Source organism: Bidens hawaiensis, unplaced genomic scaffold (assembly GCF_021521415.1).
Source record: "Bidens hawaiensis isolate Kalapana, Puna unplaced genomic scaffold, B.hawaiensis_p1.1 tig00070519_1, whole genome shotgun sequence".
Lineage (NCBI taxonomy): Eukaryota > Viridiplantae > Streptophyta > Magnoliopsida > Asterales > Asteraceae > Bidens > Bidens hawaiensis.
Genome location: NW_027506652.1, coordinates 36272 through 58676, shown reverse-complemented (window position 1 = coordinate 58676; position 22405 = coordinate 36272). Strand labels below are relative to the sequence as shown.

General features: G+C 32.8%; 1 protein-coding gene across 2 annotated transcripts; it reads right to left on the bottom strand.

Moving 5' to 3' along the window:
- Positions 1–990: 990 nt before the first annotated feature.
- LOC143618356 (uncharacterized) lies at positions 991–5490 on the bottom strand. 2 transcript variants are annotated; one of them, XM_077090604.1, is made up of 13 exons: positions 5213–5489; positions 3603–3641; positions 3365–3513; positions 3100–3175; positions 2728–3013; positions 2534–2643; positions 2408–2455; positions 2142–2324; positions 1898–1999; positions 1679–1812; positions 1467–1605; positions 1237–1377; positions 991–1151 (listed from the first exon to the last, which is right to left on the bottom strand). In XM_077090604.1, the coding sequence occupies exons 1-13, from the start codon at positions 5407–5409 to the stop codon at positions 1127–1129; spliced, it is 1629 nt and encodes a 542-aa protein (XP_076946719.1). In that variant the 5' UTR covers positions 5410–5489; the 3' UTR covers positions 991–1126. The 2 variants fall into 2 exon arrangements, with proteins under 2 accessions (XP_076946719.1, XP_076946720.1); XM_077090605.1 differs by having other exon boundaries at positions 1010–1164; positions 5213–5490.
- Positions 5491–22405: the final 16915 nt, after the last annotated feature.

The window sequence follows — 22405 nt, the reverse complement described above, 5'->3', positions numbered from 1 at the left end:
CATTTAATTGAAACATTAATACCAAATGGCTTGTAGGCTAGGGATATTAACGTCTGTTATATCTAAGGCTACGTGTAGTGTAGGGCTATAAAATGCTGATGATTTTCGGCACGTGGCGTTACGCCAGCAGAGGGACGATTTTTATTTTAGAGGTGTAGTGGAGGGGTGTAGTGGTTTTGTAGCCCCACTTTCTTTTTTTTATTATTATTATTTTCCAACGTACAAAAAAACACACATAGGCGATAAATCCATGTTGCCCCCTGTCGCCCCACATATCCCATGATTTCCAACTTTGTTCTGCCCTGTAGAGTAATCTATCTAAGCATTTTCCAAGTTATTCCTGCCCTACAGATCAAACCTGTCATAATTTTTAAAGCTTTTTATGTCCTAGAGATCAACCTATTGAAACCATTCGTGAGCAACACAATATCGACTCATTAAAGATCAAATCAAGATTCAAGTTGGGTCTAAACGCTCAACCAAGCTCAAGATTATATTAAGGCTCATTCACTAAGTGAGCTCAAGCATAAACGTCACATATCAAATTTGACTTGACTTATAAGACTAAACAGACTTTTCAACTATATAATTTTAATTTAATATATATACAAACTAATTATTATATATAAAATTAGATATAAATCTTAAATGATATATAAAATGATATGATGTTATACCAAAAAGATGCTCGCATACTAAAAAGATGCTCACGCAATGCAACAGTAAACACAAACACAAGTAACTACATAAGTGATTTTTTTTAATTGAAAAAAAATAAGGAAAATAAACTGTAGCAAAACCATCTTAATTTATGTAAAAGTATCTGTCTTTGTATCTATTATAAAATTATGACAAATAAATAAGCCGAACCCAATTTTGAAAAACTACTCATGAGGGATTTTGAAAAACTACTCATGAGCAAGCTCACGCTCAGACTCCGCTCCTACACCCCTAACCACAACTACCGATTTTATGTCCTATAGTGACAACCATAAGAAACAAAATACATCCATCATATAATAACACAAAAGTCTTCCTGCCAAATAAACACTTGATACAAAAGCCAAAAAACAAACTATCACGGGTCATATCACATTAAAACTTGATGCAACTTGAAATCACCCTCTTAGTACTTGGATCGGCTCCTAACCCTGCAAAATTTAGCTGCAATTAATTTCCTTAGCTTCAAACATAACTTCTTTAGAACAAAACTATGCACAACTACAATGTTGCTACCTTGGAGACCGTGAGCGAGAGATGGATCGAGAGCGGGCCCGCTTAGGAGTCACAGACCGCGACCTAAAACGGGACCGAGACCGTGAATGACGTCTTCTAGAACTCCTGCCCCTACTTGGACTTCTACTGCGCCTATATCGTCTGAGAACAATGAACACATCGCACATTAGGTTGACTTTTTTTAGTTTTAACCTCAAACATACAGAAAATTAAAAGTAGTAAAATACCACCTTGGAGGTGAGCGGCTGAAACTTCTGCTTCGGCTCCGGTGCCTGTATCTACTTAATCTGTTAGTTTCTGCAAGTTTCTCAAGCCTTTGTCTCTCCTGTTCTCTTTTCTTAGCCATTTCAGCAGCAGTATCTTTCTTAACTGTTAAAAAAACATGCAAATCATTAAAACATAAACATCACCAAGAAAACACGCCCAAAAGAATAAAATATACTTTGCTTATTAAGCTGTTTGCTCATAATCCGCTTAAGTCGCTCCTGAGGCGTTTCTTTTTTCTCCTGTTGTTTAACAAGGCTTCCAGTTCCACTGCCAGAAGCCTTGCTTAATTTTGCTAATCCCATGGAAGATCTACCAATATATAACAAAGAATATTACATACTGATAGATTTAAATACTAATGGCAGCAAAATAATAATGATAATGATAATAATACCCGGGGCTTGGTTTTGACAATTTGGCATTCCTTTCACTGTCAACAGACACACCGGATGCAGGATCGATATGCAAGGCTTCAAGAATTTGACCAGATGAAGGCCTGCAGGAAAACAGAAGCATTAGAGACCACTTCAACACAAGAGACTACTGTAAAAAGGTGAAAGAATGGGCTTATTATTATGATAAGCTGCAGACTGTCGAATCGAATGTAGCTATGCAATAATTAGTAAAAATGCTCCGACCGGTTCAATGCACCAACATGGGACGGAGGAGAAGACGGAGGAGTGTATCCAGCGAGCTTTGGCCCATCATCATCTGGTGAGCCCCCAAATTCTGTTATGTATTCTATTTTTGGTGCCCTTGGATTACTTCGGTCACTATCATGCCGCCTTGAATTTGATGGAGAGTAGGACCGTGATCTTGACCTGATAAAGTCAGCATGTTAACCATCATTTTAATGTTCTGATTACAAGTTGCATTCTATAGTACAAATCATCCAATTAATCACCTTCTAGAACGTGAATAAGCTTCATATGTTGGGCTTCTTCTAGACTCTCTGCAAACACAATTAATGCAATTAGGTTAACTATTTGACTACATTATATGTTGCATAGTTTGTGATCAAAGCATGTACCTGTATGGATCATGATGAAGCACCCGACTTCCAGAGACCCTTGCTGATTCTCTCTCTCTTTCCCTTTCTATTTGAGAAGCTTTTCTTCTTTCTTTACGGCTCAGCTTCCTCTGTAGTTCAAAATGCATAATTTAAATGAAAATAGAGTATTTAAATAAATAAAAAATGACAATATCAGGTTATAATGTGAATACAATTGCAGGATCGCCCTTCACAATTTCTTTTTGCCTCCTTTCTTCTTCCTTGGCTTTTTTATCCATGTACACAAGCCACCCGTACCTCTTCACTCCAAATTCTTTAGCAATTATATCCATTCCTTCATCGTTGCTATCATCACTGTTGAAATCCTCTTCGTCCATGTCATCATCATCCTCGTCATCATCATTTGAATCTTGATTATCATCTTTCACATCCCCGTCATACGAGAATCCCACTTGTGAATATGAACCCTTGTTTGCTGGAGCATGTGCTGTTTGAGACCTACCAAAGATTAAAAATCCAAACTTGCAATTATTCCTTGATAAAGATTATTATTTAAACATTATAATCTAAGAAGAATGAGAAACCTGTCTAGTCCAAGTAAAGCAGCAGTTTTAGCCTCCATTTCTTGGTTAACATGATGTAGACCTTCCTCATCGTTAACTGTTAATAGACAACAGCGGCTTGTAAAATATGCATTGAAATAAGAAACAATACCACCTTATGGCAAGGACTCATAAGAGTATGCCAGGTCATTCTTCGCCTTGTCACTAACAGTAGATGTTTAAGATGACATTATTTTTTACAGTTAATAATTTAAAACATGATCATCAAACCGAAAGAAGTACCGACATCCTCTACGTCGATGCTTAATTAAATCCCGGTAACGCTCAAAACTAACAAACTCTTCTAATTCTTCTTCTTCCTCAGTCTTCTCAGTGACACGAAAACGTCTAGAATCAGAATCTCTTATGAAATCAAGAAGTGCACGGCCATCAAATCTGCAAATACAAATTAACAAATCAAATAGTCAAATCATCAAACCTTCACAAACTGTCAAAATTCAATATAAGAAGCAAAAATTCAATACCTGTCTATCATAACATCTTGTTTTCCGTTCCACGGAATCCTAATACAAGTAGAATAAAGATAATGAGTTTAAGGAAACAGAAAAAGTAATTTCAGCAATGATATTTATATCTATACATTCATATAAACTTCACAATATCTATGTTCCCAAGTCTCATTTAACGCAAGAAAAAAAAGGATTTAGAAAAATGACACGAAAAATCGTATTCCACAGTTTTTTTAAGAAAAGAAAACGAGAGAAACTGAAGAAAAATTTGTGCATATTTCAATCATTCCAAATTCTTCAACATTAGAGATTTTTAAAAGAAAGGATTTTTAACTCATAAAATCATTTACTTGTCTTTTCATTTTCTTCGAACTCGAGAACACAGTACAACAGTAGTTAAATAAAATGTTCCTTTCCACTCCCTTTCTATTCTCTCCTTAACTCTCTTTCCATTCTTTTCTTTGTTTATTAAACTCAGGAACAGAAATTCCTCCAAATTTTTCAATCTGATGTTCCTAGGACCAGTGTTGTAGAACTCGCTAAGCGCTAGTTGGGCGGTGGGGTAGAGACTAGCAATTAATCGGGATGGAATATGTAATTTTTCAAATATACATATATATACCAAGCTTATATACAAAATTTTCAACTTCGACAAATAGCGATTAATCAGGTGGCGCCTAGGCGGGAATTTAACAACCAGGCCTAGGGCTCATAAATTGGATTTACAAAACAAATTAGGTAGACATAATAATCTTAGTGTAGTTACAACTTATGTCAATAAAATGATGCATCTACCTAAAGATAGAATAAAGAGCAACAAACACAGAGCAAGAAAACATAGAAAGTAATTCCACCAATAATAATATATCTCCACATTCATACAAACTTCACAACAGTAAAAAAATCAGATCATCATATCACTCCATATTCTCCTATTTTCCCCTAATTTTCCAATTCTAAGTTCCTAAGGCTCATAAATTGGACTTCAAAAGCAAATTAGTCATACATACTAATCTGAATGGACTTACAACTGTCAACGCATCCACCTAAAAATAGAACAAACAACATCAAACACTGAGCAAAAAAAAAACATACAAAGTAAATCCAGCAATAATATTGCATCTCCACATTCATATAAACTTCACAAAAGTAAAAAAAAAAAAAAAAGGAAACTAGGTCATCATATCACTCGATATTCTTCAAATTTCCCCATTTTTCAATCTGAAGTTCCTAGGGCTCTAAAATAGTAAAATTAGTCTTACGAAACAAACTAATCTGAGAGTAGTTACAATTGTAAATGCATATACCTAAATATAATAAACAACATCAAACAATAAGCAAAGAAACAGAGAAGGTAATCCCAGGCTTCCAGCAATGATATTATATCTCTACATTCATATATACTTAAATAAAAATATATAGGCATATCACTCTATGCTCTTCTATTTTCCCCTAATTTTCCAATGTTAAGCTCCTAGGGCTCTCAACTTAAACTTACAAAACAAATTAGGTATGCATACAGTTTTCAATACATGTACCTAAAAATAGAACAAACAACATCCACAATGGCAGGTAGTTAAGTAAAACATGCATATCAACAACGAATAATAATAAAATAAACATACAGTCCTTGCTGATCTTCGGCGGCTTGATAGAGGCCGTCGTCACGGTACAGACGGCAGCGAGAGCCGGAGACCTGTATGGATTGTTGTGGATCACCGCGGCGCTTGGCTAAATAGACCGCACGCCTCTGTGCTCTCTTCCGAGCGGCGTCCATCATGTCGTGGACCTTCCTTTCGGACCGACGAGCCTCGTGCCACATCGTCGGTTGATTGATTGGGTTCCAGATTGGTGAATAGTGTGTAAGTGAATGGAATGGAAGAAACCTAATGCCCAAAACGATGAATAAAAGAAAATTTGTCAAAAGAAAATCATAATAATGAAATATTGATACAACAAGGGGTGTTTGGCATAGCTTTTTTTTTTTTTTTTTTTTTTTACGCTTTATAACTTATTTTTTATTATTTGATAAGTTGTTTGGGATTGAGTTTAAAAAATACTTATTGGCTTATTGGTGTTTTCAAAAGGCTAATAAATTAAAATGTGTTTGGCAATCACAAAAATCTTTCTTATTTTAGTTTTTCTAAAGAATTAAAAAACAGTTTTCCAAAAGCCTCAAATCCTGGCTTTTCAAAATGGTTTTTTGAAAAAGCCAATAAGCCGATAAGCATTTTTCAAACTCAATCCCAAACACCTCCTAAGTGTTTGGATTACCTTATATTCTACAAGTTGATAATAAGTTGTTAAATCCACCATTTTTTTAATTTGTTAAAGTAATAAGTTGCTTCAATAATTCTTAATCCACCATCATTTGAGGGCAATTGAAAAACTTACACCCTTACACAAATAAGCTTTTTCAAATAAGCTAAAAACCCATCTTTAAATAAGCTTCTTCAAATTAGCCTATATAAGCTTATATGCATAAGCTTAAAAAGTTAAACAAAACACCAAATTAAACTTATTTTGTAAGAAATAAACTAAAAAAAGCTATAAGCTTAACCAAAAAAGCTAGGCCAAACAACCCCCAAATAAAGTAATTTGCAAATAGGTCATTATAAAATCTACACCTGTGTATAACCGTCCATTGTATATTATAATCTATTTTTCTTTTGGATGTAGTTATCTGTTTTAGTTTTTCTTTTTTTCTTTTAACCGTTAAAAAAACCAAGATAATTGCCATTGAACCCAAGAGAAAAGCCACCCTTTTATCACAAAAAGAAAATAACTAATGGGGTTTGAGTGAAGTGAAATGGCAAGCATCGGAGTTTCGAGAGATTAAGTTGGTTAAGATAAGGGCAATTTTTGTGAGTATACGGTGAAGATAAGAACACGTATAATAGTAAAATTGAGAAATCAGTATAACAAATTAATAACTTGTACATCACGCAATAAAAACCCCCCAACAAAGTTGATAAGTGATATGAACTCACAATGGTATTCTACAAATTAATATATAGTTTAATTTAATGTATTGAATGCAAGGCCAAAAGGTAATTGCTAAAACAATTGAAGTAACTTGAAGCATTTAAAAATAAATTTTTACTTAACATGATCTCCTATTGACAGAAAAGCTAAAGTTTTAATGAAAAAGATGACGATATTTGTGAATAGATATGAGGTTCTGCTTCAGGTTATGAGAGGTATTGAATTGAAATGTTGGTTGCTAATAAGATTTTTTTTTTAATTTTCATAAAGTGATAAAAGAAAAAAATTTGAACCGTTAATGACTTGAAAAGGATGGTAAGAATGTATAAGACATGTTAAACATTTTTATTAGAGAATTACTTAAGAATAGTTGATGATGTGTGCTTAAGAAAATTTTGAAGATGGTCAAATTTGACCTAAATCATGGTTTTAAGAAAATGAAATTTACTGCATTAATAACGATTTTTTTTTTTTTTTTTTTTTTTTTTTTTTTTTTTTTTTTTTTTAAATTATAAAGATTTTATTTCTACTGATGAAACATAGATATTACATCAATATAGCAGGTAGGCGGGCAACAAGCTGCGCCGCCACCCCTTTCTGAATTGCAAACCCTAACCTGCTAAAGACATACCCCTGCCCCTTTGGAGTCGACACATTGCTATGCACAACCTTTTGGACCCTGGTTAGAAAACGGATAGCTTCCGGTGCCAAGGAGCCAAATGTATCAAAAGCCAGAGGGACAAAAACATGTTGGTTCTCTTCGCAGGCTTTAGCATGTTTCTCCACCTTCTTCGTTTCAGCCCTTTTTATTGCTTGCCCGGCTACAAACCCATTATCCCTCAAACCAGCTAACGATTTAAATTGAAAATCGAATTATAATAGTAGCAATAAAAATATTTGAAAACTTAACACGGGCATATGAAATGTTAAAACTCATTTTTAAATAATTTATTATTTAATTGACTCGTAATATGAATTTTGTTAAGTTGGTTTTACTAAAATGGTTTTTAGTTGACCATAACACTTATAAAAATATTTGAAAACTGGATGTAAAGTTGCATCTCCTTTTATAGATAAAATTGTTATTTATCTAGAAGAATACTTTAACCTTGTGAATGTTTTTTCTCTTTTTTACGTCAAAAGTTTATTAAACTTGACTTACATAGTTTGGCGTGTTTGTGCATGTGATTCATATCTTTAAACTTGCATAATAATCGTATAATTTTGGATAGCAACCTTGAGTTTCAACTCTTAACATTAATGTTGTGGTCCCGAGTCTTATTAAAAGAAAGAAAGGAAAGAAAATAAAGAGAAAGAGGTAGAATGTTGTGTTTCCAAGTTTCATTAAAGAAATGACCAAAGCCTCAAAGTGTCAATATTGAAACTAAGTTCTCTAGGTTTAAATGGACACATTAAATTGGTAAAGAGCGGGTATTGAATAGTTACAGGCAAACGATTCGTGTGTGATAAGGTAATCATGAAACCTTGACCAATATACTTTGCGGCTCGTACTGTTTGTTGGCCATAATTCATGAACTCAGTTACCATAGGAAACATATCGTGAATATCTATAAAAAAAATAAGATACTTGTTTCTTTCTCTTGTTTGAGACAAGTCGTGAATATCGAAATATTTTTTTACAGTGAAAGAAGTTGTTAATAATAGATTACCTAGAGAAATAAGTAAAGAAATTTTCATCCAAGATTTAATAATTTATCCATCTCAACCGTGGTAGAGTCCATATTGTTACGATAGGATTGAACAAGAGCAAATAAGTTTTAGCTAATGTAACAAAGATAACAATTATTGTTCCAAAAACTCTAGCCATTTTAGTAATATCAAAAATATTAGGAACATATATGTACGGAATAGAAAGATTCCAACCCTCAGGTAAATAAATTTTACAAATATGAAGCAACATAAAATAAACCAAATTTGATACCGGAATATTCGGTTTGATAACCTGCTGCTAATTCTTCTTCTACTTCTGGTAAATCAAAGGGTAATCGTTCACACTCGGCTAGGAAAGAAATTAGAAAAACTAGAAACCCTATAGGTTGACACCACAAGTTCCATCCCTAAAAACCATATTTTGACTAGGCTTCAACTATATCAACTGTACTTGATCTGTTATATAATCATAGAAGATGATAGCGTCATTGTTCCCATCCCTATTGCAAAACTGTACATGGGATATGTTTGTAGGATAGAGATATAAAATTAAATCCTTTTGTTGGGTCCCCGTTACACATTGGAATTATGTCCGCTATATGTATTGCTTCTGAATTCACCTTATCTTTTAATAATTTAAATTCTTCTTTGTTGATTAATAACTTAATCCTTGAATAAAATTTTTCTTGTAACAATATAAATAGATATAGATATTTCAACCTAACGCTTTCAATTACGAAATCCAATTATCTGGATTAGTTTGCGAATCATGACAAGAACTTTTAGGTTAAACTTTGAAAGAATACTTGGAAGAATAGGAGAAAAGCAACGAATCCCTCGGTCGTATGAACTCACATATCCACTTCTTTAGATGTAATTCTGGTCATCTAATCAAGCGAACATCAATCTTCCATGATCTTCTTCTATTCCCGACAGTGGCGGATCTAGGAATTTTTTTCGGGTGGAGCTCTACTTTTAAATGCTTCAATTTCATATGGCCGTGTAAAAAATATTCCGGGTCGCTTTGAGTTTCGAGTCGGTTCGATGGTTCGGACAAAGTTCATTGCATAATAAAAATACGATAAAATAATAAAAAGACGTCGTTATTAGAAATTGAAAAACACATAATATAAATATAATAGTCTTTATGATTTAAGGAAGAATAGCAAGGTAGGAGGCAAGGCAGCGGACCAATGGTGGCACGGTGGTGTGTGGTCGGCCGGAAAATAAAAGCAACAACGGTGGTCGGGACAAAAAAAGCAGCCATGGTGGTGTGTTGTGAGTATGAAGAGGGAAGAGTGAGTGAGAGAGGTAGGCGATGTGTAACTTTATGTTTTATAAAACCCTATTTTATATAAGACTGAATTTAAAATAAAAATTTCATAAAATTTGTTGCTACATGGAATCGAACGCGTGACATTCAATTTACAAAGCTAACAACTTACTAGCTGGACCAAGGCATGTATTATAAATAGGGTGCTTCCTTCATATTTTATAAGTTGGTTCATCTAATATTTTCTATATATATCAATACACCATTATTTCGAAACTCGGTTGGTTTCGGAGAACCACCCATTTGCCATGTAAATCTGCCCCTGGTTCCTGAATCAAAACACGAGCACATTGTTCAAGTCAAAACTTGGTCAAAACATAACTTGTTTAACCCTTGTAAAATCAAACTCTGAATTGAACTGCTTTGTTCAACTCAAATAAAAACCCGGCAATAATGGTTGTATCGTTTTCTTCTTACCAATAAAGAAGAAAAACAGCAAACCCACTTGTTTGTATTCTTCTAAATTAATTCAATAACTTAGAATTTTTTCCCTTTTAACGTGACCTGTGCAAACCTCCTTTTTCAAACAAAAAAAAAACACACGCGCACACAAATAAGACTAACATTATCTTTTTTCCTTGAGATCCAATATAGCTCTAAGGCTATGTGTAGTGAATGGACTACAAAATTGAAGGGGGGGGGGGGGGTTGACACGTGACCAAGAGGGACGATATGAGTTTTGGTGTTGTAGCCTACAATCACCCCACCCACCAATGCTTGTTCGCCACGTCAGCAAGTCTATCACACAAGCTGATGACAAATATATGTCGCCCCCCCCCCCCCCATCGCCCACTTATCACCTAAAGGTGGTGTTCTCGCCCAATATCGTCCCAAATGTGGGGATTTGTCGCCCCACTACACATAATCTAACAACAAAGTCGAACCAACTTGTTTTCTTTCATTGAAGTAGGTCTGAGCACCTTTTGTATGCTTGTTGTAGCCTTCAGTCTTGCACCAAAAAGAACACCTTCCTCTCCTAAATCTCCTTGTTCAACCAGCGACGATAACCCAAAAAACAACAATCGCACCAACTTTTCTTGTTCAATAGCGAATCGAAAACTGGTGATGAAAACTTGGTGACGCGAGCGGTGGCGACGACCTTATGAACTTGGTCGTCGGTCACGATATCTTCCCTGCGACGGCTTAGTCGATTATGGATTTCTTGAACTTGGCTTTAATACCAATTCAAGTCCCGATCGATAAACAAACATATACTAAATGACTAACTCTCGTTTATGTTAATCGGAAAATATAACTCAAAAGGCTGATTACAAACTCTCAAACCCTAACTCGGTTTGACTCTTTATGAACCCTAACTCAGTTGCATCTCACACATGCATTATAATGGCTAACCATGAATATATTAACTAACCTAACTTGCTAGCCAAGATGTTACATATACAATTAAAAAACAATTAGGAAACATATCATTAGAAAACATAACCAAATATGACGGATTTGTCATTATTGGTCCCTCAAGTTCATCGTCTTGTGACTTGAGGGACCAAAATTACGTCCGACTTTGAGGATGTTGATGAGTAATTATTAGATGATGGTGTTTGCTCCATGAGTTCTGTTCATTTTGATTATAGCAACACACTTTCTTAGATATGATAATGGAAACATCAGGACCAGTGGGGGTGGATGGGTGGGTGTTCCCTGGCATTTTGGACCCAAAGCGTGTTACTACACACGGTCTTATATATGATATGAAATATGATTGCATATATCTGAGGATTTTAATTATTACGGGAGTGTTGGTTTATAATCTGAAATTAAGAATGAATGTTTGAACACGTAACTACAATAACTAAAAACTATTAAGAATCAAGGTTTTAGTAAGCTAGCAAAGCATTGTGAAGCACTTACGGATCTTTATTCGGGCTAAACCGGGCCACAGCACCATCACGTTTTTCGCTCGGTAGTGTCTTTTTCTCGGAAAAACAAAGAATATATATATGTGTGTGTGTGTGTATGTATGCATGTATGTATGTATGTATGTATGTATGTATGTATCAAGTCCGGCCCAGCCAAGTTATTTGAGTCCGGCCCATCCATATTACTTGAGTTTGGGCCAAGCTTGAATTTTTATAAATTTAAAGTTTGTTTAAAGCCAAATATCAGAAATCGTTTACAAACTAAACGTAAAGATAAAGAAAGGAAGGCTAAGAAATAAAATTCCATAAGACCAACCCCAAACCCAAAAAAAAAAAAAGCCCAAAATCCAACCCTAACATATGGTTGATGTTTGAACACAACAACAAATGGAGGTTCCATTATGCGATGGCCGTTGTGTGACTTACTAACTTATGAGGTTCGGCACATAATTCAAAACTGAAGCTGAGAAGCAAGTAAGTGAATTAATGAAATCGTTTGGATATGAAATCGATTGATTGATTGGGCACTGTCGTTATCTACTGAGGCCTGAGGTTCAGAACTGACTCGTGTGGGAGTGAAATCGATTAATCGAAACAGTCAACAGAGGCAAGCAGAGACCAGGTTCAGTAATTCGCATTTCACCATTTTGTATTTCTTTCAATTTGGCATGTTAGAGTTTGGAATTATTATTTGACCCGACCCGAACCGGATTGCCGACCCGATACTTAAAAGTAGGAAAAAATATTTGATTGTTGTAACTTTCGGCCCATACATACTAAATGCTCAAGATCCGCCACTGTTGTGAAGGTCACAAGTTAAAAGATTGTACTCATGAAAACCGACAAATATCTCATGAGCCCATCGATAGTGTGTCAAGGACACGTCGATAGTCAAACTCAAGAAATATGCAAACACGCTTACAAACAATCTCCAACTCAACAAAGTCACTTTAAAAGCAAAGGTATGAGGGTTTCTTGTATGAGTCACATAAGTTACCATCTCATCACCTCATGTAGCATGCATGTATCATCTGTCAACCGGTGAACCAATGATTTAATCTCCAACCCATATGCCTTCTACATCGGATTTACTCAATTTTCATAAAGGTTTGCAAATTGTTATGCCTGCACGCAAGCATCAAAATGGTGATTCTTGTGGCTTGTTGGTGCATTTTGAGAATTTTTGAAAATAAATGACCCTTTATCAAATTTTATTATTGATGAAATTAAAAGCACGGGTTTCTTATGGGTTAAACATAGGCCTTAACTTATATCCATAAAACACGGACGTTATGATAAACATTTTGATTATGGAGTTTATCTTTAATTCTATCTTTAACCACTCTCATTAAGGAAACTAACCGGCCAAATATTATTTTTAATCTTTACTTCCTCGATACGTGACGAGTGATTCATAGTCAACACGCTACAAGTCTTTATCAAAACTAAATTATTTGCGTTTCATCAATTTGTTGCATTGATTGGTCCCACAAGTACACCTTGCAGGCCACCTTTTTCGACCATTCTAATGATCAATATTTTTTGTTTACTTATATGGTTGAGTCATGCCAACCGTGTTTGAACGTGAGGCAATTGTTCCGGAATTTTCGATGTTCTTTATGTTTAAGAATTAAGAAATTACAATATTTAGAAGCTCAACTTTATGATTTAAATAGGTGTACTTTTAACAATTATCAAAGCATACAAAACACACAAACCTTTAAATTAGTCAATTTTTAAAGTGAATTTGAATACATACCGACCTTGAGGAACCGATTTGAACTTTAAAGTCAAAACAGATTACGAGAAAGATAAATAAATAAAGGAAAATTGGAAATAAATAATCTTACCTTTTGTGTATTGATCGATAATAATCTTATCTTTAAAAATCACTAGCAACGGTCCCACATTTTAAATATTTTTGTCTCACTGGTCCTCCGTTAAAAAATACTTAACGTCGTTATGTTTTTTCCCTATTTCAAACCGATGTTTTAGGGCTTTTGATCGGAAGAATGATATGAGTCGACTGATGTAAAACTTATCTCGAAACGGTAATTCAAATGGATTAATTTTTGTTAATTAGAAATTCAAGCACCAGAATTGAAACATTGTTTCGTCGTTTGGATCACCATTTCGATATAAGTTTTACATCGGTCGACTCGTATCCTTCTTCCGATCAAAAGCCCTAAAACATCGGTTTGAAACTAGGGAAAAAACATAACGACGTTAAGTATTTTTTAACGGATGACCAGTGAGACAAAAATAGTTAAAAGGTGGGACCGTTACTAGTGATTTTTAAATGTGAGATTATTATTGGCCAATACACAAAATGTGAGATTATTTATTTCCAATTTTTCATAAATAAAACATACATGTATTTGTTTATAACATATAAATATACCTTAGTAGAATTCAGTATTTCTGGTTAAATCAATTTGAAAACCAAAAGTTTAAATTCATACTCAGTTCGAAGTTAGTTTTTCGGACAGGATTAGCATAAGAGCAATGTTTTAAAACCCGGAACGGACCAGACCGGATGGTCCAACCAGTCCTAGCGGTCTAACCGGGACCCTCTAGGCAATCCAGTCCGATTCACATGCTATAGCCCATTTTCTAACAATGACGTTGGGTTTAGTGGTTCTCGATCCGCCCGGAACCGGTGAACCGTTGGCTAGACCGGTAAAGCTTGGTTTATATTAAATAAAAAATTATGGGGCCAGTTGGGACTTAAGCCCAGGCGGATTTCCTGGAACAAAGATTAAGGAATCAGCCAAAGAGCCACCCAACCAAGTATGCTAACGTGTTTCAAGATGAAAAATAAATCCTATACTTAAAAAGAAGCACATAAAACGTTATGGTGACACCATATGTATAACTTGGCTATTATTATTCTTTTATATATACACACTAAGTTTAATCCCTCGTATTACGGGGTTGTTGTCATTTTTCGTTTATAATATTTATATATTTTTTGGATTTTAATTTTATTTATTATAAGAAAGTTAATAATATACTTAAAGTTTGATGATGAAAGGGGCATAAATAAATAAGATGTTATAACCCATTTAAAAGTTATCTGGGTTTGTGAGACCAATGACTCGCTTAATTTTTTTAGTATAAAATTGTTTCTTAATATAAATAATATATTTTTTTTTTTTAAATGGATATTAATTTTTAGTGTATCCCTATTTTATAGGATTTTCATATCAAATATTTTGTGAGATGTTATAACCCGTTTAAGAGCTATCTGGTTTTGGTAAGACCCATACCCATGAATTTTGGTTAAATCAATGAGAAGCCTCCATTTAAAAATCAAGCAATCTGGTGGTTTCCATAAAAGGAGGGAGTGACCACATCGCGACATGTAAGATTTTAGAGGTTTCATTTATATATATTATATAGACTAGATTTTATCCCCCATATTATGGGGGTTGTTTTATATTATTCATTTTCAATATTTATATATGTATATTTGGATTTTAATTTTATTTATTGTAAGAAAGTTAATAATTAATATACTTGAGGTTTGATGATGAAATGGTTTCACTAATAAATGATATATTATAATCCGGTTTAAAAACTATTTGGGTTTGGTGATACCCATTACTCATTTATTTTCTTTATTATAAAATTGTATCTTAATTATAAATAATATCTTTTTTTAAATAAAATAGGATATTAATTTTTAGTATATCCCTATTTTATAGGATTTTCATATCAAATATTTGATGAGGTTAATTTTTAATATAATGAGATGTTATAACCCGTTTAAAAGCTATATGGGTTTGGTGAGACATTTACCCGTGGATTCGAGTCAAATGTGTGAGAAGTCTTTATTTACAAATAAACCAATCTGATGGCTTGAGAGAATGGTTGTTTTACATTTTTCGTTTTTTAATATTTACTTTTTGGATTTTAATTTCTTTATTATAAGAAAGTTAATGATATACTTAGGGTTTGATGATTAAAGGATTTAATAAAAAAATGATATGTTATAACCCGTTTAAAAGCTATCTGGGTTTGGTGACCCATGACCCGCTTATGTTTTTTACTATAAAATTGTTTATTAATTATAAATAATATCTTTTTCTTTTTAAATTGGATATTAAATTTTAGAGTTAATGGCCATTTTCGTCCCTGTGGTTTGCTACTTTCGCCACTTCAGTCCAAAATTTGTAATTTTGTCAATTTAGTCCTCATAGTTTTAAATATTAGCCAATCACGTCCCATCCGTCTAACGGCATCCAGCTATGCCGTTAGTTTAAGGATATTTTTGTCTTTCTCATTTTTATATTGAGTTAATGGTCATTTTCTTCCCTGTGGTTTGATACTTTTGCCACTTCAGTCCAAAGTTTGAAATTTTGTCAATTTAATTCAGTTTTTTTTTCTATAACCCTAGAGAGCATTATCCAAGTCCAAAACAGGTCTGCATTTACTCTGTCAACAACTTTAATCATACCCTCTCATCTAATATTTAGTTTCTAGACGGTTCCTAAACTCTCCTTCATGGTGGAATTCAATGGTAAAGTGGCCAAAGCAATTTCGTGAAACCGAATTGTACGGAAAAAACTAAAAATCGTTTCTTTGATGAATGCATAATAGTTAGGGTTTAGAGATTAACATATCATAAAGAAAATCTGGGTCCTAATCAACTATTATACATTAATAAACGAAACGATTTTTAGCTTTTTCTGTATAATTCGGTTTCAGGGAATTACCTTGACCACTTTACCATTGAATTCCACCATGGAGAAGATTTTAGGAAATGTCTAAAAACTAAATATAAGGGGGGGGGGGGGGTATGATGCTCTTCAGGGTTATAAACAAAGAAAATAAATAATAAAAAAAACTGAATTAAACTGAATTTTAAATTGACAAATTTTCAAACTTTGGACTGAATTGACAAAAATATCAAATCACATGGACTAAGATGACCATTAACTCAAAATAAAAGGAGAGACAAAAATACCCTTAAACTAACGGCATAGCTGGATGCCGTTAGACGGATGGGACGTAATTGGCTAATATATAAAACAATGAGGACTAAATTGACAAAATTACAAATTTTGGACTGAAGTGGCGAAAGTAGCAAACCACGGGGACAAAAATGGCCATTAACTCTAAATTTTAGTATATCCATATTTTATAGGATTTTCTTATCAAATAATTGGTAAGATTAATTTTTAATTTAATGAGATGTTATGACCCGTTTAAGATCTATCTGGTTTTGGTAAGACACACACCCATGAATTTAGGTTAAATCAATGAGAGGCATTCATTTAAAAATCAAGCAATCTGGTGGCTTCCATAAAATGAGGAAGCGACCACATCGCGACACGTAGGATTTTAAGGTCTTCATTTATATATATATTATAGATATAACTCGTTTTACAAGTATATATAGTATATAAATGCTAATGAAGTTTTAAAAAATTGTTGCTGCTATATTAAAAGAAGGGGAAGGTTAAAATGAAGGTTGCTTTGTTTTTTTTCTATGTTTTTTTTTCAAGTTCACCCATTTATAACTTTTTTATTATTTGGTATATTGGTCACTGCTAGTCCCAACTAATGAATTGGTTACTAATGGTCTTAACTTTTAAAGTATTTGTTCCTAACGGTCAACGACTAACAGAATCCTAGCGTCGTTAGTTTCAGGTCACTGAAAAAACTAATTTTTTCCCTGAAAACTCAACGTTTTCGTCCCACATCTTGGTAACTTCGTATCGGACTTTTAAAAACTTTTTTCTAGTAAAACCCCAGTTATTGAGGTCGTCGGAAGCCCTAGAACCATCGTCGGAATTGGTTGATGATGCTCAAGTGGTAGTAGTTGGTTAGCGGTGAGTCAATTGGCAGTGGTTGTGGTGTTCAGGTGGTGTTTACCGGCAACAAATTTGGATTTTCCGGCCAAAAACGTTTTCCCGACGATCTGAAACTAACGACGTTAGGATTCTGTTAGTCGCGGACCATTAGGAACAAATACTTTAAAAGTTGGGACCATCAGTAACCAATTTATTAATTGGGACCAGTAGTGACCAAAAGACAATAATTATGATCAATAAAAACCAATATACATTATTATTTTAATCTTGCCATTTTTTATACTTTAACCACTGAGTGTGTAATAATAACGTTGGTGGCTTAAATCTCTTCTTGTGTTAATGATGAAATATATTGAAGCAGTGAGCTGCTTGCAATGTGCGTGTCTATATATATAAATTATGACGTCATTCGAGTCAATATCTGGTCTGATCTGTGATCCGGTAAGTGTTCGGATAAACATTGTATAAGAGACGAATTCAAACCGGCCAACCAGATTTGAAGGTTTATTTTAGTAGCAGCTTAATGTCAACGTCTATTTTGTTAATTTCTAAGGTTAACTTATCAATTTTCCTAATTTTCTGGGCCGACTTTTGGCATGTGCGACTGCGCAGCCCATTCCACGGGCTCAAAATTTTAAAATTTATATATATATGTTACGTATATATAATTAATTTAAAGAAGTCATTTTTAAATTGACTACATTTTAAATTATTTGCGTTTACCGTTAAAAAAAGAGGATGCATCCTTTGTTGTAAATCATACACATTTTCTAGTAATTTATATTTTTATAATCTATTTCTACTATACTATTAAAACAATATCTCTTTCCATATATAACATACATTCTCATAATTTCTTATTAATAAAATAATTCAAAACTAAATTAAATTACATTCAACTTAATTATATTTAAAATATTTTAATCTACTATACTATTAATACATGTGTTCCTTAATAAGTACGTGTTTTTCTTTTCAAAGTTTCATGGTAGTTATTTTTTATTTTGGTTTTATTTCGGTTTTTTGGTGTTTGTTCGGTTTTAGTTTTTATAAATTTGTTTCGTTTCAGTTGTGTTTCAATTTGATTTTTTTTTAGTTTCATTTTATAAGGATTTTTTTGTTTTTGGTTCGGTTTCAGATTTATCGATTTTAGTTTTTCAGTTTCATTTTGGTTTTTGTTTTAGTTTTATCGGTATGGTTATATTTAAGTTTTCGGTTTTGGTTTTGGTGTTGGTTTAGTTTTTTTAGTTTTGTTTCATTTCAATTTGTATTTAGTTTGTTTAGTGTTTCGTTTTATTGTCTATTGAAAAATGAAAGAATACAAAGGGTTCACAAACTAAATGAAATGCTCACATGAGTTTCAACTTTCAAATGGAATAAAATCATTAAAACTTTATATTTTTTTCGGATCTTCACAACCAGTAATAATGAATTCGCATTTAGTATAAATGATTTCAAAAACTAAGAATGTTGTATGTGTCATCCTTCATTTTTCTTTTTAATCTTTAAGTGTGCTATTTCAATTTTCATTTATAAAAATGGGTCATTTTTATAAATGTTTTGATTTGCTTTGGCTCAGTCAAGACAGATCATTTTAAAAGGGTATCAGTTTAGTTCTGGTCAACGGGTCAATATAAAAAGGTATTGATTTCGTTCAGGTTTCAACGGGTGTTTTTAAAATCGTATCGATTTGGTTCTCAGGTCATATCAGGTTAATTTTAGAAGATATTGATTTGGTTCGGGTTAAAATGGGTAATTCTCAAAACGTATCAATTTGATTCTGGTCAAAATATGTAAATTTAAAAAGGTTTTGATCTGGTTCAGGTTCTTAATGCGCTTTGGACGTGCTTCAGTTTATTAAGGTGCAAGACTTTTCACATGAAATGTAAAAACAATTTTCGTAGTTAGTTAGTCACTGTGTTTGCTAGATTGGTGTATGAATGCTTATGTCATCAACTGTATTCCCGGTCCAGGAAGAAAAGAAGGATCATTCTTATATGCTTATCGGGAATCTTTACTAGATGCTTGTTTTCTTATTTGCTTGCTTTCCAAACTAACGTTAGTGAAGTTTATTTGTTTTATATTAATATTATTTTTTAAAGTTTATGAAGTTTATGTTTTAAATGTTCTTCGTAAACATTATACTATGTAAAGTCATTTTTTGTAAGTATATATATTTCAATTCTTTGTTTGCGTATGAATATAAATTGCAATTAAAAATCATGTTGCTGTCTCAAAAATATATTAAAAATAACCTGTCGTTTGAAACTATACATGTGTTTATTGACGATTTTTATGCTTTCGCCCGTGTCGTGCACGGGTCAGTAACCTAGTTTTATAACAAGTAGTTATATAACAACCCGTAAATTTTGGAGTCTATTAATTATATTAAGCAACTAGGTTAGTTACCCGTGTAGCACACGGGCTAGAATAAATAAATTTATTTAAATAATAACATAATGTCAAATAAAAAAATTATGTTTAATAGATATAAAGATATATTATATGGTACAATAAATTACACATTACATAATATGAAAATAAAAAGTCGTTATAAAAGTCATAAATCTCTAAATACTTCCTTGTACGCAATTTTTGTAATTTTATTTGTAACTTTACTTTTCATATCAAAAGTTAGTAGTTTCATACTGTTTGTTCTTCTAACTCTAGATAATGTAACGCATAACTGACCACGAGTTAAAATAAATTATCCCAAAACAATGCAACCATCTATAGTGACTGAATGCTTTTTTTAATCTTCATTCCAAAACAAAAACAAAGTGAAAATTTTATTATTTGAAATTAATCATTTTATCTATAGGTGTAGGATTTCTTTTTAAGAATAAAAGTGTGAGTTTCAGTATTACTTCCGGATATGATTTCAACTTCTATAACACGGTTATCATATTGTATTTTCACATGTATTTTAGTTTTATTGCATAGACCACTTAAGTAACATCACTTCAACATCGTCTTTCAGGACTAACCTATAACTTGACAACCTTAGATTTTGAGGCGATTTAAAACATCAGGAAACTAATAATTTCTTGTAATGTATCATTTTATGTCTGATAGATACCATCTGAACAATAGTAATATTTTAAATCGTCCGGAAATATGGATAGCAAACGCTTGGTAATTTCTTGAACGGCATTATTTTTTGTTGCAAATATAACTCGTTCACTAAAGAAATCTATATTTTTGAAATATTTAATAATAGAAGAATATACAAAGTCAATTTATAATCTGACTAACAGTGTATTAATATATAGCATTTGTATTCACAAGGTAAGAAGTTATCTCATCCACCTAAAAAACCAAAACATGTAGTCTAGTGTTTATATATTTTTATGGATATTTTTGTGGATTTTTAAGTCAATTAAAAAAAAGAAGTTCTAGTGTCTATTTTTTTTAAACCAACCCGTGGACCGGAACTCATTATAATCATAAACTGTTTTGACCTGAACCATATTTGATACTTTAACCGAGTAAACAAACCCGCTCGTTTAAATTAACATAAACTCTAAGAATACATCAATAATGAATTTGTATTTTAAGGGTTAGAAAGAAAAAAAACTTGTAATTTAATAAGTTAAAGTTTATTGAAATTTTAATTGTAAATTAATCTTGTCTCTTCATCCAATAATATCATTTATTATAAAACATCAATATTAATTAACTAATACAATATAATATATTTAAAACCTTAATTTTGGAATCATTATTCAAAATGAACGTGAAAATTGATTACTTATAATTAAAATGAAAATTGGAAATAAATAATCCCACCTTTTGTGTATCGGCCAATAATAATCCCATCTTTAAAAATCACTGTCAATGATCCCACTTTTCAACTATTTTTGTCACAATGGTTCTTTGTTAAAAAATACTTAACGTCGTTAAGTTTTTTTCTAGTTTCAAATCGATGTTTTAGGGCTTTTGATTGGAAGAAGGATACGAGTCAACCGATGTAAAACTTATCTCGAAATGGTGATCCAAACGACGAAACAATGTTTCAATTCGGGTGCTTGAATTTCCAATTAACCAAAATCAAGCCATTTGAATCACCGTTTCGAAATAAGTTTTACATCAGTCGACTCATATCGTTCTTCCGATCAAAAGCCCTAAAACATCGGTTTAAAACTAGGGAAAAAAACATAACGACGTTAAGTATTTTTTAATGGAAGACCAGTGAGACAAAAATAGTTAAAAGGTGGGACCATTGCTCGTGATTTTTAAAGATGTGATTATTATCAGGCAATACACAAAAGATGGGATTATTTATTTCTAATTTTTGTAATTAAAAATCTAATATTAATGGATAATACAATAAATTTATATAAAACAAATAATATATTTATGATGGTATTAAATTTATTAAATATGAAAGAATTATTAAAAAGAGAAAATGAAAGATTAAAAAGAAAAAAAAATAAAATACAAAATTATTAATAAGAAAGAGGAATATAATAAATTGGATATGGCTCAATGGTAGAGCACTCACTTTACTAGTGAGAGGTAGGGGGTTCATACCTCACTATCACCAATTTATATGAGAGATATGAAGGATGACCCTGACTTGCCAGGGTTCGAGTCCTGATCTCACCTGGTTTTACCGGCTCCTCGCTGTCATGCCGTTTGACGGGCGTGGAAGTCGGGTTTTATCCGGGGAATCCCTCAATAGGTTGACCTCTAGGGGCTCCGTCCGTCCGGACTAGTGGCCGGCTCGGACTACCTTTAGCCATTGGGGGCCGCGTACGAAGTACCCGGCATTACTTAGTTGGTCGTTCCAAAAAAAAGAAAAAAAAATATATTTAATATGAGAGAGAGGAGGGGAAATTTTATAACAATCATTACGGTGACGTTACGTGACACTTATGAAGCTTTATTATTATATACTATGGATTTAATTTATCTGTAACTCAAGAATATATGCCACTATGTCATAATTATTATTTAGTGTAAGGACTGGTAATCAACTTCGAGGCCCCAGCCACAATGACGTCACGTCACCAAACCTACATGGGTCCGTTTAAAAACTTATATCATGCTCCACTCCTTTATAAATTATAAACCCCCACTTTCATTTAAACACTACCCGAAATTACGCCCCCATTTCAAACTCTACCCGGC